This window comes from Palaemon carinicauda, chromosome 18, assembly GCF_036898095.1.
Source record: "Palaemon carinicauda isolate YSFRI2023 chromosome 18, ASM3689809v2, whole genome shotgun sequence".
Taxonomy (NCBI): Eukaryota; Metazoa; Arthropoda; class Malacostraca; order Decapoda; family Palaemonidae; genus Palaemon; species Palaemon carinicauda.
In genome coordinates this window covers 62,816,051-62,831,646 of record NC_090742.1, presented here as the reverse complement: position 1 = coordinate 62,831,646, position 15,596 = coordinate 62,816,051, and the positions used below count along the sequence as shown (strand labels likewise).

Below are 15,596 nucleotides of genomic sequence, written 5' to 3'. Positions count from 1 at the left end.
TCAAACTAGTAGTTCATATTTACATTTTCAAACCCATGGATGATCATATATACTTCATTCATGTCTCGTCTAAGTCTTTCTTAAAGTTGTATGACATTTAGTTTTATGGTTGTGGTGGCTATGTGGTAACGTCCCAGACTAGAAAACGCCACACTGAGGTTCGAGTCAAGCTCAAACTCGTTAGTTCTTTAGTCGCTTCAACATCACCATCTTTGTGAGCTAAAGATGGGTGGGGGGGGGAGCCCATAGGCCTATCTGCTGAGTCATCAGCTGTTGCCTAGCCGTCTTAGGTTGGGTGGTGGTCATATGTTTGGGGCATATTCCTGCTTGATAGGGCAATGTCATTGCCCCCTGCCTTTTGAAATGAAGAAATATATGTTATTCAAGCTGCCGAGTCCAGATGTCTATAACTTACAGGTTTGCAAGTACATAGGCCTATATTCTATAGGGCCGTTTGCAGGTTATTTAGTAATGGGGCCTATATCGTATAGGTTGAGAAGTGCTGAAGCCTATCTCATGACTGTTGAATACATCATCTTTTATCGCATAGGCTGTTTAGTACTAAGCCCTACATCATGCATTTACATATAGGCCTATACATAAAATGTACACACAAATGTACGTTTCTTGTCCACTGCAGGACAAAGGCCACAAACATGTCATTATAAATCTGGGGTTTGGCGAGTTTTCATCACTCCACTGGGAGTGGAAGATTCTATTTCCATCTGATCGCTCGCAGCAAACCTACCAATAGTCCATTTCTTTTAGCGAGGCATATTTGCACCCTCTCTCAACGGTGCCCTTTTAGCTCGGAAAAGTTTCCTGATCGCTGATTGGTTAGAATTATCTTGTCCAACCAATCAGCGATCAGGAAACTTTTCCGAGCTAAAAGGGCACCGCTGCGAGTCAGTGCAAATATGCCTCGCTAAAAGAAATGGACTATAGTATGGATGGCCCCTCCCCCCCTCTTTCCTAACTACAACACGGTAGTTTCGGCAATTTGTAGGTGAGTTGTAGTTAGGAAAGCGGGAGGGTTTGGGAAGAGTGGAATCTGAGTGGGTGTGTGTGCATATTTGTCTAAATATTTAGACAATTTTTTGACGGCTTGGGTACACTAGTTTAGTGTACTGTACGTACATCACATGGAAGTTACTGAGTCCAGTTTTAAAATATCTAGTGTAGAACTTATAACAAGTAACCCTTTTCAACGTTCAACATCTATTTCTGGTCCGCACTGGGCTACTTTTTTAGCAAACTGCTTTTACAATTAAGACAGTGGCTTGACTAACAAGGATGATAATTATAGTAATAGTAGTATGACAAGCAGTTTAGTAATAGTAGTATGACAAGCAGTTCCTCTATATAAGGTATACCACGTGATATGCGTTCAGTCGCTTTGAGGAAGGCACTCTTCCCTATATGGTTATTTGATCAACTTTGAGTTATAAACATTATACAAAAAGAATAGTAGCGCTGTAGAATATAGAATATTAAAATATTAATCCAATATATTTTTAAATTTGGGTTTGTCTGTTCATATAATATTTTTTTTATAATAAACTAAATCAAGTTAGGTTTTATCCTTAATGAACGCAATCTGTAAACAAACTATTCAGATCAACTTTAAGAAATAAACTATACAAAAAGGTAGTATCGCTGTAGAATATAGAATACTAAAATATTGACCTAATATATTTTTTAATTTGGGTTCGTCTGTTCATATAATATTTCTTTTTATGATAAACTAAATCAAGTTGGGTTTTTTCCTTAATGAACGCGCTATGTAAACAAACTATTCAGATCAACTTTAAGAAATAAACAGTATACAAAATGGTAGTATCGCTGTAGAATATAGAATATTAAAATATTAACCTAATATATTTTTTAATTTGGGTTCGTCTGTTCGTATATATATATATATTTTTACAATAAAGTAAATAAAGTTGTGTTTTTTTCGTTAATGAACGCGCTCTGTAAACAAACTATCCAGATCAACTTAAAGAAATAAACAGTATACAAAAAAATAGAACCCTATGTAGAATATAGAATACTAAAATGTTAACCTAATATATTTTTTAATTTGGGTTCGTCTGTTCGTATATATATATATATTTTTACAATAAAGTAAATAAAGTTGTATTTTTTTCGTTAATGAACGCGCTCTGTAAACAAACTCTCCAGCCTTCGTCTTCATTGCAACAGCTGTTATCCGTCAGTCGCATCGATAGTTGAACAAGTTAACGTGTAAGCTGACTCGTCTCTTCCCATTTTGAAGGTAAATCATATATTATGTTTAAAAGAAGATTATGTATCGTTTCCAGGCCATAAGATGTTACTGGAAGTAAGAATATGCTATTATGTCGATGAAGTGGGCTAAATGACCTTGTTATTGCCATCTAGGCAGGTTCCCATATGTTGTGAGGTTTCCCGTTATACATTTTATCACGTGAATAATTGATACCAACAATCTATTACCTTTTTAGAAGCATTGTCACAGTTATGTCAAAATGTTCAATTAAGAAAAAAAAAAAAAGAAAAAAAAAAAAAAAAAAAAAAATTCAACAGCCTGGAAACTACAGCATATCTTCCAATTGCACGTGCATTTTGACAGAAATTTAATAACTCGTATGCATTTTGCCAGTGCATACCGTATTTAGAATTAAAGATCGAATGTTTATTACGACATGTTCCAGTTAAGCAAAGTTGACCCTTTTTACCTTTACAAAAAATCTCTGGTGTTATGGCTCTTTTGGTTGGATAATCTACTGGTTATTATTTATATTTTGGGATATTTTGCATAAAATAATTAAAGAAACCTAGGAATAAAATTTTAAGGGTACTTTTGTATCTATTAGGTTACGTATCTCAGCCTCAAGGTTATCGGAAAGCTAGCATTTCCTGGTAGGCCTATGGTGCGATAAAGTAGGGGGGGTTTGTAGAACGGTGGACGCACCCTCACACTAGTCCTAGTCGAGGTAATTGATAGGTCACAGGGGTAAGTGAATATAGTTCATTGGGACAGGCCTAGATTTTCTTATTACTTGTCAAATTGATTTTCTTTGAAGAAAATACAGTTAACTTGGTCTGTAATACGATATGAAGCCAGTTTTATGATTTACGAAATACAATATTATGATTTAATATTACTTTGCCAGTAGTGAAGCTGGTTTGGAAACAAACATATGGTTGAGGCTTGGTCTGAGGGTAAGCTAATGATACGGCAGTCCGAGGTGGGGTTGAAGTGGTTGTAGACCCCTATGCTAGGTTAGGTTGGGGGGAATTAGGTTAGGTGATGTTCTTGTGTTTGCTTCCCAATTAAAATGTGGTTTTAATTCATAACTTAAATTTTACATCTGGTCTGTCCCAACTAACTACAAAGGTTCCAGTAAATAGATTGAACTTCCCTGAGCTGACCTGTTTTTGTCGATTTGAGAAACCTACTTGTAAAGAAGATTGAATGAAATAACCTCCATTAACCCTTTTACCCCCAAAGGACGTACTGGTACGTTTCACAAAACTCATCCCTTTACCCCCATGGACGTACCGGTATGTCCTTGCAAAAAACTGCTATTCAAATTATTTTTGCATATTTTTGATAATTTTTTTTTGAGAAACTTCAGGCATTTTCCAAGAGAAGGAGACCAATTTGACCTCTCTATGACAAAAATTAAGGCTGTTAGAGCAATTAAAAAAAATATACTGCAAAATGTGCTTGAAAAAAAATAACCCTTGGGGGTTAAGGGTTGGAAATTTCCAAATAGCCTGGGGGTAAAAGGGTTAATAGTTTTATTCCCCTCCAGTTTTCCATGAAATGTTGAAGGCTAGGCTAAGCGGAGAGGTTTGACTATTACCAAAGATGAAAATAATAATTAAGACTTAGGTTTATGAAGAATAATTTTATTATCATGCATTATACTTCTGCAGTATTTTTGTTTTAGTCATAAGCTTCAATCAGTTATAATTATTTGTTCTGCGCTTAAGGTACAAATTCACATTATCTCATGTGATGTATCTGAACTAGAGCTAGGTCGTGGGTAGAATGGATTTCCAACAGCAGCTAATGATGTCGGGGTAAAGTAATACTGCAAGTCCTATGGGTTGGAGCCCCACTAAGTAAAAGATGGGTAAAGGAAAGGTAGGTTAAGATAGGCTAGTTTGTTAGTTATGCTAAAGGAGGTAATGTGCATTGCTTTCATAGACCCATACATTAGTATATCCTCCATACTAAAGAATTCAATTTCTTTGGGAACATCATTTATAATAGATTGTAGATAGAGCGCCAGTTTCATTGTGAAAAATTATTCAACTTTCAACCATATACTTTAAAGGAAAAATTTGACGTATAGTAACGTTAACGATGATGATCAAAGTACAGCTTCTTCATGAAGATGTAAGGATTCAGCGATAAGAAAGTACATTGTTTTTTTGGGCTCAAGCCATGTCGTCCTGATGGAAGGTTCCTGTTGGTAACTTTCTTAGGGATGGCTACTAATAGGAACCTTCCATTAGGACGACATGGCCATCTCACCCAAAAATAGATTTTTCGCTTCGTTTCAAACTCCGTTTATTATAAGCCGTGAGTAGAAGTTACCGATGCAGGCTTCAATTTCTGAAAATCATTCATTTGTATTGTAGGAAAACTCCAATGTGTTCCTGAAACTAATATCATTTGAATGGTATATTTTCCCACTATAGCTTAGATTAGTAATTTTTAAAATTTATACAACTATACATGCTTTTTCTGATGGTAATATACAGCAGACTGGTATTATGCAGAAGTGGTTAACCCTTTTACCCCCAAAGGACGTACTGGTACGTTTCACAAAACTCATCCCTTTACCCCCATGGACATACCGGTACGTCTTTGCTAAAAAATGCTATTAAAATTTTTTTTTTTGCATATTTTTGATATTTTTTTGAGAAACTTCAGGCATTTTCCAAGAGAATGAGACCAACCTGACCTCTCTATGACAAAAATGAAGGCTGTTAGAGCAATTTAAAAAAATTATACGGCAAAATGTGCTTGAAAAAAAATAACCCCATGGGGGTTAAGGGTTGGAAAGTTCCAAATAGCCTGGGGGTAAAAGGGTTAATGTAAAAAATACTGTAGTTCATAGCTGGATTGCATTGAACGTCGTAGTAGAATTGAGAAAACACTGACGTCGAGTTCAGTGAATGGAAAAATATACCTCAAAGTATAAAGGAGTCATAAGACCCTGAGAATGGAAATGTACCATCTTCTTGAAGTCCCAAAAGCCTATGGAAAAAGTATATACAGTACTGTACACTTGAAGAGTTAGACCAAATGGATATTTAGGCAAAGTGGGCTAGAGAAACAGAATGAAGGTAACTGAAGATATATCCAGCTTAAGAGAATTCTGATGAGAAAACTAACGATGTTGTATCCTCTTGAAAATGAACTTATTTTAGGTTACAGACTTGTTATTTTTCTATAAATGCATATAATAGATATGATTTTGTCTACTATAGTGATTTTTTAAACATAATGGAACATTCTTAGCTTATTGTATATTTGGATTTATAGGTGCTGTATTTTGTGATCCTGTAACACATGTAGATGTTAAACATTGCTAAATAATGAAAGCAGAATACTATTCTTCTTCTATTAATGTGCATTTTCCCATTTGTATGGGGTAAGTATGGTTGCATTCTTTTTGAAGGACTTTACTATACGATATGACATTGCATTACAACTTTGGGGAATGAACCAGTTGTAAGAAAATGTTTTTATCAATGAAATTACAGTGCATTTGTTGATCCCATATTGAGGTACTGCCATCAGTGCAACACATGCAGTGTACTTAGACATTACTTAATTGTCTTTGCAGTGTTCTCTCAGGCTCTATCTGCACTTGCTTTATGTCCTTTTATTATCTCCACCAACGAAGTTGGAAGGGGGTTATGTTTTTGCCCACGTGAGAAAAGGAAATAAGGAAACAGAATAGTATGCCTGAGTAACCTCAAGCAAGAGAACTCTAACCTAAGACAATGGAAGATCATGGTATAGAGGCTATGGCACTACCCAAAATTAGAGAACAGTGGTTTGATTTTGGAGTGTCCTCCTTGAAGAGGTACTGACCATAGCTAAAGTCTCTCTTCTACCCGTAAAGTTTGACTTATTTTGTCATAGGTGTGATAAAATTTCCTGGGGGTAAAGGTCTATGTATTTTAGATGGATGATTTGTATGTTTATATAGTATAATGCAGTGATATAATTCAGCTTATATAGAAAATATATAAAACTTTTATGTTTCATATTTGAATTGATTGGACAATTTATCATTTAATTTTGCTGGTTTTCCCTTCTGTTAAGCTTTATTCATTTCTCTGGATGATAGCCATTTACTTTTCACGCAAGTTTGAAGGTGAATAGTTTAATTAGGCAAGTTATTTGCACTGCTTAGCCACAGGCATTTCATTAATAAGATTTGGCAAGTGTTCAGTTTAATAAACATGCTTATTTGCATTAGGACAACCAAACACAGGTGGATTTAAATTTGTTTACTCTGTGGAAGGCAGATGTTTTCTGTGTACTCTACACCATTTTATTTACTATGAAATACTGTATGTACGTTACAGTATTCGTGAATTCTTTAAGCCGCCGCAAGAATTTAAAAGAATAGGAAATTATATTATATTATATAAATGCACTGTCAAACATTGTGGTTTTGCCTTCAGAAAATTTTCAGCTTTATTGTGATTTCATAATAATTAACATTTGGAAACATGAAAATCTCCTCGGTGCTTTTATTTGCCATTTTTTTAGGAATAGTTTGTCATATTCATAGTAAATTACATGTACGGTATAGTAAGCGTTAGGTGTAATTTCATATAATGAAAGAAAATAACCATCGAAGGGGATCACCATTATTACAAGACATCTTAGCAATACCCTGGAAGAGATAGAACGCCTTTTGTTGATAGGGATAAAGGACAAAGAGATTGTTGGCAACGATCATTTGTGAGAAGGGCCAGCGTGATGAACAGAAAGAAAGAAAAAAGTGAAGCAAAGAAAACCATGATAGCATTAACAAGCTCTTTTAACTAAGACATCTCTCTTTTTCTGTTTCTCTCTAAACATAGCATTAACATGTTCTTTAATAAATAAAATCTCTCTCTCTTTCTCTCTCTCTCTCTCTCTCTCTCTCTCTCTCTCTCTCTCTCTCTCTCTCTCTCTCTCTCTCTCGTTCTTCCACTGATGATATCGTGGGTTAAATAATACTCTATTGGCATTTCACTATCAAATCCTGTTAATTTCCAAGAATTATCTGGGTGGTTATGTTGATTGTAAGATATTGGTGTAATGTACAGTATGTTCCCTGCATTGTCCCTTTTAAAAAATTATTACAGTTTACTGAACCCATGTAAGTGGGTCATTTGCAGGATATCACAATCTGCATATCGAGCAATCGTATATAGTTATTTTGGCTACTTGAATGCGAGACTGCAACAGTGTTTTTTTTTCTAACTTCAAGTATTATTCTTTTAACTACTTTTCTCCGATAAAATATAAAAAGGGATGTCGATATTACTGGGGCACCAAAGGGACACTGTAGAAGATATGGAGTATTTAGTGTGGGGATTTGTGTAACCCCTTTTTGATAGTGTTTTGTCATCAGCCTCTCTTGTTAGAATGCATAAAACACTAGGTGATAGGCTCTTAGCAAGAAATTGTTGGTATTCTGTGAAGTGTGAAACTTCTAGTTAATGATATTTTGTAAGCCCGGTAAGTGTAAAAGTCTCCTGGAGTAGCTTTTCGTCTTATGACTAGGTTTATAACAATCCTCTTTTATCGGCAGATGACGCTGGCAGTCTATATCACCGTGGTCACTTTTCTTCTTGGTGTGGCTCAGGCTAGACTGGTGTTTCCTCCTGGTTCTGATATGGGCTATATAGTCTCTGGTAAGTGTCTCGGCTTTCATAGTTTATATTTATTATTATTCTAATAAGATTCTGACGATGGGTTATCTAGACCTAGTACGAGTTTGATAGATTTTAACATTGTTAGCTTACTATAAGCAGTTGACTTGTACTATTGTTATTATCATTAATATTATTATTACTACTTGCTAAGCTAAAACCCTAGTTGGAAAAGATGGAAGCTATGAGTTCAGGGGCTCTAACAGGGAAAATAGCCCAGTGAGGAAAGGAAAACTGGAAAAATAAAATATTTTAAGAACAGTAACAGCATTAAAGTAAACATTTCCTATATAAACTATAAAAACTACCACCCAATCCAATTGAATTCAGTACGAGAACCTAATTTTCACTTTATCATTTAACAACACATCCTTTTGTTCACTATTTAGAAGAGAGAAATGTAGCTCATTAATCCAGTTAAAACTATTTTAAAGTTATAATAGCAGCTTATGAGGGAATTTGGTATTATCTTTGCATCCCAAGTTCAGCTTTGTTTGCTATATTCAACCCTTGGAGTGCCATCTCACCAAATTATTTTTGGAGTGCCATCTCACCAAATTATTTTTGGAGTGCCATCTCACCAAATTATTTTTGGAGTGCCATCTCACCAAATTATTTTTGGAGTGCCATCTCACCAAATTATTTTTGGAGTGCCATCTCACCAAATTATTTTTGGAGTGCCATCTCACCAAATTATTTTTGGAGTGCCATCTCACCAAATTATTTTTGGAGTGCCATCTCACCAAATTATTTTTGGAGTGCCATCTCACCAAATTATTTTTGGAGTGCCATCTCACCAAATTATTTTTGGAATGCCATCTCACCAAATTATTTTTGGAGTGCCATCTCACCAAATTATTTTTGGAGTGCCATCACACCAAATTATTTTTGGAGTGCCATCTCACCAAATTATTTTTGGAGTGCCATCTCACCAAATTATTTTTGGAGTGCCATCTCACCAAATTATTTTTGGAGTGCCATCTCACCAAATTATTTTTGGAGTGCCATCTCACCAAATTATTTTTGGAGTGCCATCTCACCAAATTATTTTTGGAGTGCCATCTCACCAAATTATTTTTGGAGTGCCATCTCACCAAATTATTTTTGGAGTGCCATCTCACCAAATTATTTTTGGAGTGCCATCTCACCAAATTATTTGGCACTTAAACCCTAGGCTCTTTCTTTGGATATTTAGCTTAATGCATCTTAGCATAAAATATATAAAAACTAGGACTTTACAAGATTTATTATTGTATATCTGAATAAATTTTTTTATTTGATTTATATGCTACCTGTTTTGAAAAATTTTCATGTTCTATACGGGTACTATATGTACGGAATATTGTAAAAGAGAAAATCTGGTAATTACTATGTGTAAAATATGAAAAAAGAGGCCCAAGTGAGCAGAAAAATCGGATGCTCAATACTGTACATACAATGGCATTCAAAAAGTTACGAGTTCTTATATAGAAATCCACTGGCCTTTGATTTCAACTACTTTACTGTATAATGCAAATGATAAAAGTCTATTACTGTACTGTATATAAAGTTGTGTTTACTTTTCAGATGATCCCGAAACAAAATTTGATGAAGCAAATGGAATTGATGAGTTGGTAGATGATAACTATGAAAAACATCTACTTCAGAGGGCAGAGCGAGAGGCCATCGATGCTGTGGAATCTGCATTGCTGCGGAGAATTCAGGACAGAATCAGGATAGCAAAGGATGTGGAGGATGAATATCCTCAGACAACAGTAAGTGGTTTATTAATTTAGATGAAAGTGGTTGAAAGATAAGCAGAAATTGAGAATTATCCTTTGCCTTTACAAGGCTCTAATTAAAAGAAATGGATCAAGTCTACAGCATCTGTTCTCATCTTATCATAGCTTTTAATTAGGGGATTTTAGCTCACATGTGGCCTGCCTCGGGATTGCCCTTAGGGCACGTATCCTTCCGCCTAGGCCTACCATTACAGAAAATGGGAGTAGGGTAAACTACACAAAACTCTGGTCGGTTGAGAGGAGGTTCCAGGTAACTCCTAAGAAAGTAGTTCTCGGTAAGTATGTTAGGAAAAATACAAATTACTAATAATTTGTGATATTTTAAGTCTAGGAAGTTCATGCAGTCAGTTTTGAATTAATATTGCAGATTTAGAATATATCGTAAGTAAAGAAAATCTGAAAATGAAATATATCATAGCAATAACTTTAGATTAGATTATGCTGAACTGGAATTTATTGTTTTTACTTGAACTCTTTATCAACCCATTCCCACAATGACAGTACTGAGTTTGTGGAATAACATGTACCCAGAGAGAAAGTTCACGTGAAGAAGGAAAAGTTCACGTGAAAAGACAACTACCGTCATCTACATTTGAACTTTTCCCTCCTTTCTGGGTCTAATTTCAGAAGCGTCAGTTGACTTTAATCAGTCAATCCATATCCATCGTGAAAGTTAACTGCTAAGTTTGTGACAAATAACCGTTTATGAGAGTTTTGCCACCAAATTACTAAAATCAAATTCTCTCTGATTTAGAAATAACTCATTGCTTGTACCCATAGTGCAATTTTATGTTTAGGACATCTGCCTTGGACGGGTTTTAGGTATTATCCTGTATAACTAACCCTGTACTTTTTAGAGGTACAGAAGGTCCTCAATTTACAAACTTGATAGATTCCAAGAAGCTGTTATTTTAAATGTAATTGTTTGTAGGTAGAATTGTGTAAAAATTTGGCCTAGGGTAGGCCTAATCTATTTCCCATGCCCTCGATTTCCAGCTACAAAAGTCAACAAATATCCCCGTTTCATATGAAATGAATATCAGGTTATCGTAAATGTTGTTTTGCTTACTGTATAAATAAAATATTGTTTTATTACAGTATTTTTTTATCTTATTACAGTTTAGAAACTTTTGATACAATATCTGAGATTTATGATTTCAGTTTGATTTGTGTTTGTATCTGAATGATTGTAAGTAGAGGACCTTCTGTATCGTACTGTACTCACATATGCTATGCGTAGAAACATATCGGGTGTTCCTACACAACTACAGACCATTGTTCTTTAAGAGGAGTACTGTATGACTTCATCAAAGCTGGAAATGCCGTTTAAACTTTTAAACAAGGTAAACATAGTTGCCCGTCCAGTGGCGGCGGCTACAGGTCGACCAACCCTCACTTTGACTTTGGCTGCCAGACAATATTGATGTACATCTCATCTTCCTCATCTGGGTATTTTAATCTCTCTCTTTTTTTTTTTTTTTTTTTTTTTTTCCCATGTTCAGGCAGACAGTTACACTCGAGGGATATCAATAGAAGACGTCAAGGATATGTAGTTTTTCCTGATACAGAGACTAGTTGTTAGATACTGTAGTTTTCTCTGCTACCTGCCAGTATCCAACATAGCAATTCCTGTCAGGCTAGTGTTCTTATCCCTCGTGTGTGATTTTTAAAAGACGATGACAGCATGAACTAAGAGTGAATGGCATGCTGCTGACCAAGTGTGAAGGGAAGGACACCGCTGTTCTCCTTTCATTTAGTTTGTTCCTGACCTCTGAAAGGTGCTTTCGATGTATCTTCTGGTAGTTCTGTTGTGGCTCTTTCCCCTTGAGATCAAAATCATGGTCTGCGTGACTACTATAGAAGACAAACTTCAAATACTTCCTTCTCTCCTGCCTCATTTTCATTGGTCTCTTCACTGCAACTTCTACAAGAAGATCTTGAAGTTCTTGTCAGAGAATACCAGGAAGTCCATTTCTCCCTCCGTGGCAGAGACAGTACGCTTATCTCTTGTAAAACTGAGCTCATGCACTGCTGGTTGGGGGTGAATGGCGCTCCCCTCGAAGAGATTGCCCAGTGGTGAAGTGGACTCCTCAGATCATTCCTGAGCAATCCCTTAGAATACAAGACAGAACAGTTCATAGAGACCACTTTCCACACACAAGGTTTCCACTGGTAACCACCCCATGTACAATGTCTACAGGCCTTTTCCATCATGAGGTTCAATACTACACAGTATTCTAGAAGTTTTATTCCAGCTGTAACCAAGTTGTGGAATGATCATCCTGATTGATAGAATTTCAGAAGTTCAAACTTGCTCCAAATGTTTTTATGTTGAACAGGCTGACATAAGTCTGTTCATAGTTTATATATGAAAGACCCAGTTTGATGTTGCTGTTCTTAAGATACTGTATTTTATTTTAGTTGTCCATTACTTCTCATGTAGTTTACTGTATTTCTTTTCTTGTTTCCTTTCCTCGCTGGGCTATTTTTTCCTGTTGGAGCCCATGGGCTTATAGCATCCTGCTTTTCCAACTAGGGGTGTAGCTTAGCTAGTAATATAGTAATAATAATAATAATGAGCGCAATGTTTCCCTGCACATGGGCTCGGACCATATTACCTTCTATGGTTCCATGGGCACATGTTTCACGAAAACGATCATCCGCTCAAATGATCGTCTACGAGCCTTTCATCTATGCGCACATACTTCACAGTAACAATCATCTTCCCAAAAGATTATCTACGAGCCCATCATTCACGTGCATGTGCCATCATCCACACGCATGATAGATTGTCCGCTCGCCCAATCTTCACAAATGCAATCATCAGTGGTCACAAGCTTGACATCTTTTGACCTTATTAATTCCACTGTATTGTAGTCAACTTTTCCATCCACATTATTCCTATTTCTTGCATCTTCTTCCCATAGTCCTATCTTAACCACATTCCTCCTCACTGCTCCATCCATCTAATCTGCTGACGTCCCACAGTCCTCCGCCCCATTGGTAACCAGACTATAGTAATTGGGAACCACAGTAATTGGAACGCACAATCCTTTTTTTTGTGATTGTTACTTTCAAGTCGCTACGGAACTGGTACCTGTTACTTCCCAGTGCCACCAGACGAAAATTCTTTCAATGAGATTTTCTGACAGGCCTAAACTGTTCATCGACCTAGATCTTCCCATGCTCAGAAACTAGTCCAGGACATGGGCTTTTTCCATGCCTTGAGAGTTTCAGAGATGCCAAGGTCTTCCAACTCTTTTCTTGCAATACGGAAGCAATGCTCCAGGTCTGAGACAGTCAAGTTTTCCTTTGACCATGAAATGAGAATTGGTAAGCACAGTCTCCTAACCAAGCAGAAGAGTGAGGACTAGAAACTTTTGGATCGCCAGTGGCATCATATGAGTCTTCTCTTGTCTTTGAAGCTAACTAGTGCTACTCAGGCTCCAATACCACCACTTGCTTCATGATTGTTGAAAGCTTTTCTGATTGGCAGCCAGCAAATTCCCTACCTCCTGTTTTCAGTGGAACAGTAATAAGATCTGATTGGGTCTAGTTACTGATTGACAAGATCCCCCTCCAAGGGAGGTCAACTTTACTAACCACCTCCAGGGAGTTTCACAAATGTATCCAAGGTAGAGAGGGTACACCTGAGGAACCGTAACACCTCAGGGATGTGGTTCAAAGAAGTGAAACGCCTGCATGTCTACATATTGACCTACTGAAAATTCGAGCAACACATTTGCTTGGCAAGCTTCCCAACAAAATTTGATAGGATTGATAGCATTGAAGGAGGACAAATACGCCATCGGGACTTATTTAAGTAAGCAAGGGGATACAGTTTCACATACCCTTTGTGATTGGGTGAGTAGGTTTGTACTGGGTTAACCAACCATGTGATAGAGCTAACAGTAAGGTTCATTCCAATCATGGAGAATATTTTAGCAGACATGCTCAATCACCAGCGACACATAGTAGGACCTTAGAGGTTCACACATTCGTTTGTTGCGTAAAGGCTTCTTGTTTTTTTGTCAATCACCTCCCAGTTAATCTGCACTTCCAGTATATTTTTTGCCAGTTCCAGAATGTCTTCTTCAGTTCCAAGAACGTTGGCAGTGTTCAGGATTCATTCCAACATAGCATTTTTTTCTGGATGACTTGGCCTTTCCGCCTGTCTTCTTAGTTGACCGATTCTCGACAGTTTGTTGATGACGTCGGTGATACCCTTCTGGCTCCTAAGTACCATACTCTGGTTGTCTCTGAATTTGCTGATGCTCCTCTTCGAGTCACTAGTAAAACTAGCCATATTTTGTGTGGTGTCGTAGAAGAATTTCTTTTCCAGTCTGAGCCTCTCTACAGTGGTTTGTGGTTCTCCTCTCCTTCTTCCATCAAGGGACCTCCTCAGTCAGATTTTAACTAGTTCTCAGGCTGAAGCGCTCAGACCTTACCCTTCAAGTGATAAGCCTAGGCTCAGGAGTAGCTCCGAACAGTCTTTCCTCTACAAGAACTCAGTCCTTTTTAGGGTATCACTAGTTTTTTCCAGCCCCTCAAGTGGACCCTATATGAATCTTGAATGGGCATCGTTTAGGACCTTAAACCATGTCTATTCATGAGCCTTTTTCCTCATCCAATAATAGGTGTACCGCTCAACATTTTGTATGTTGCAAGTTAGTCTTTAATGGCGAAAGGTCTTCCTATCCTATCTGGAGTTGATACCCAAGATCCAGATTTTAGCTGTACATAACTCCTTCTCCATATCTTCGTTACAAGTTGGTTTTAGGACATATTACCCTTCTCTCCTTTGAAGACAAGATGGTGCTTCTAAGAGACTTCCTGCAGCAAAAGAACAAAGAAGATATCAAACTGATCCGTGCACCATCAGACATACTGATCCAACGAGAGGATGGAAGGAAGTTCAAGGAACATTCCGGTTTGAGCTCTTGAAGTCAGAGATAACAAATCTGCCCTAACCTTGAGGAAGAACCTGTCAATGGTGTTAGTTCTGAAGGAATGAGTCTGGTATGACAGACCACCTACGCTACCCACAGGTCCCTGGATGACAATATCCTTGGTCCTGCTGGTAGCTAATTGCCATAAAGTGATTTCGCGAAAAGTGGGAGACAACTGTATACAGTATATCCTTTCAGATATGGGTTCTTCTACAACTGCCTACCAGTCTCCTGGTAGGTACCCATCCTAATACCTTAGGCAGTTGAGAGGTTGACAGGAGATATCACTTTCACTCCTCAGCACTGATGTTTATTGACATTTCTTGAGTTTGTTTTTTTTTCTTCCACCCTCATAATGAATTCTCCTATGAAAGGAAGATGTTTTGTATTTGTATAAGAACAAATCACACACTTTTTAAAGTCCTTTTTATTTTTCCTAACTATACAAACCTGAGTCCTTCAAGTTAAACTGCCTCTCCTCAACCACCTCACAAGTCCTAGGTTAAAGGTCAAAGTGAGGTTGCTTCACCTGCGGGTAAGTAGGGTCTACCTGCCACCCTTACAGGCAACTATGTTTACCTTGTTAAAAGTTTAATCAGCGGTTCCAGCTTTGTTGAAGTCATAGTCCTCTAGTTTGTAGCTAGGAAAAGTACAAATTACTTGAAAAATTTGGTATTTTGGTGTGTTGGATAAGAGGCAAAGACCCCTGATGAGTAAGGTAAAGTTGTACTTGGTTAAAGAGGGAAAATAGAAGGTTCGATAATTACTCGTAACATCACGGGGATGATGATTTACCCTATTTGGAATTGCATGTTCAGTATAAAATTTTAGTTACCTCATTGTAAATGATTTAGCAAAATTCTTTTATTGCTTATATGAAATGCTACAAACAAGTGTGGATTTTTCTTAATGCATTTATGTTGGT

General features: G+C 36.9%; 1 protein-coding gene across 2 annotated transcripts in view; it reads left to right on the top strand.

The window, feature by feature from the left end:
* Positions 1–2,136: 2,136 nt before the first annotated feature.
* Positions 2,137–15,596, top strand: part of LOC137657848 (uncharacterized) — a 38,125-nt gene continuing 24,665 nt past the window's right edge. For both annotated transcript variants that reach the window (XM_068392442.1, XM_068392441.1), the window contains exons 1-3: positions 2,137–2,275; positions 7,821–7,923; positions 9,508–9,695. In XM_068392442.1, the coding sequence (XP_068248543.1) occupies positions 7,821–7,923; positions 9,508–9,695 (291 nt within the window). In that variant the 5' untranslated portion in view covers positions 2,137–2,275. The remainder of the gene's footprint in view (positions 2,276–7,820; positions 7,924–9,507; positions 9,696–15,596) is intronic.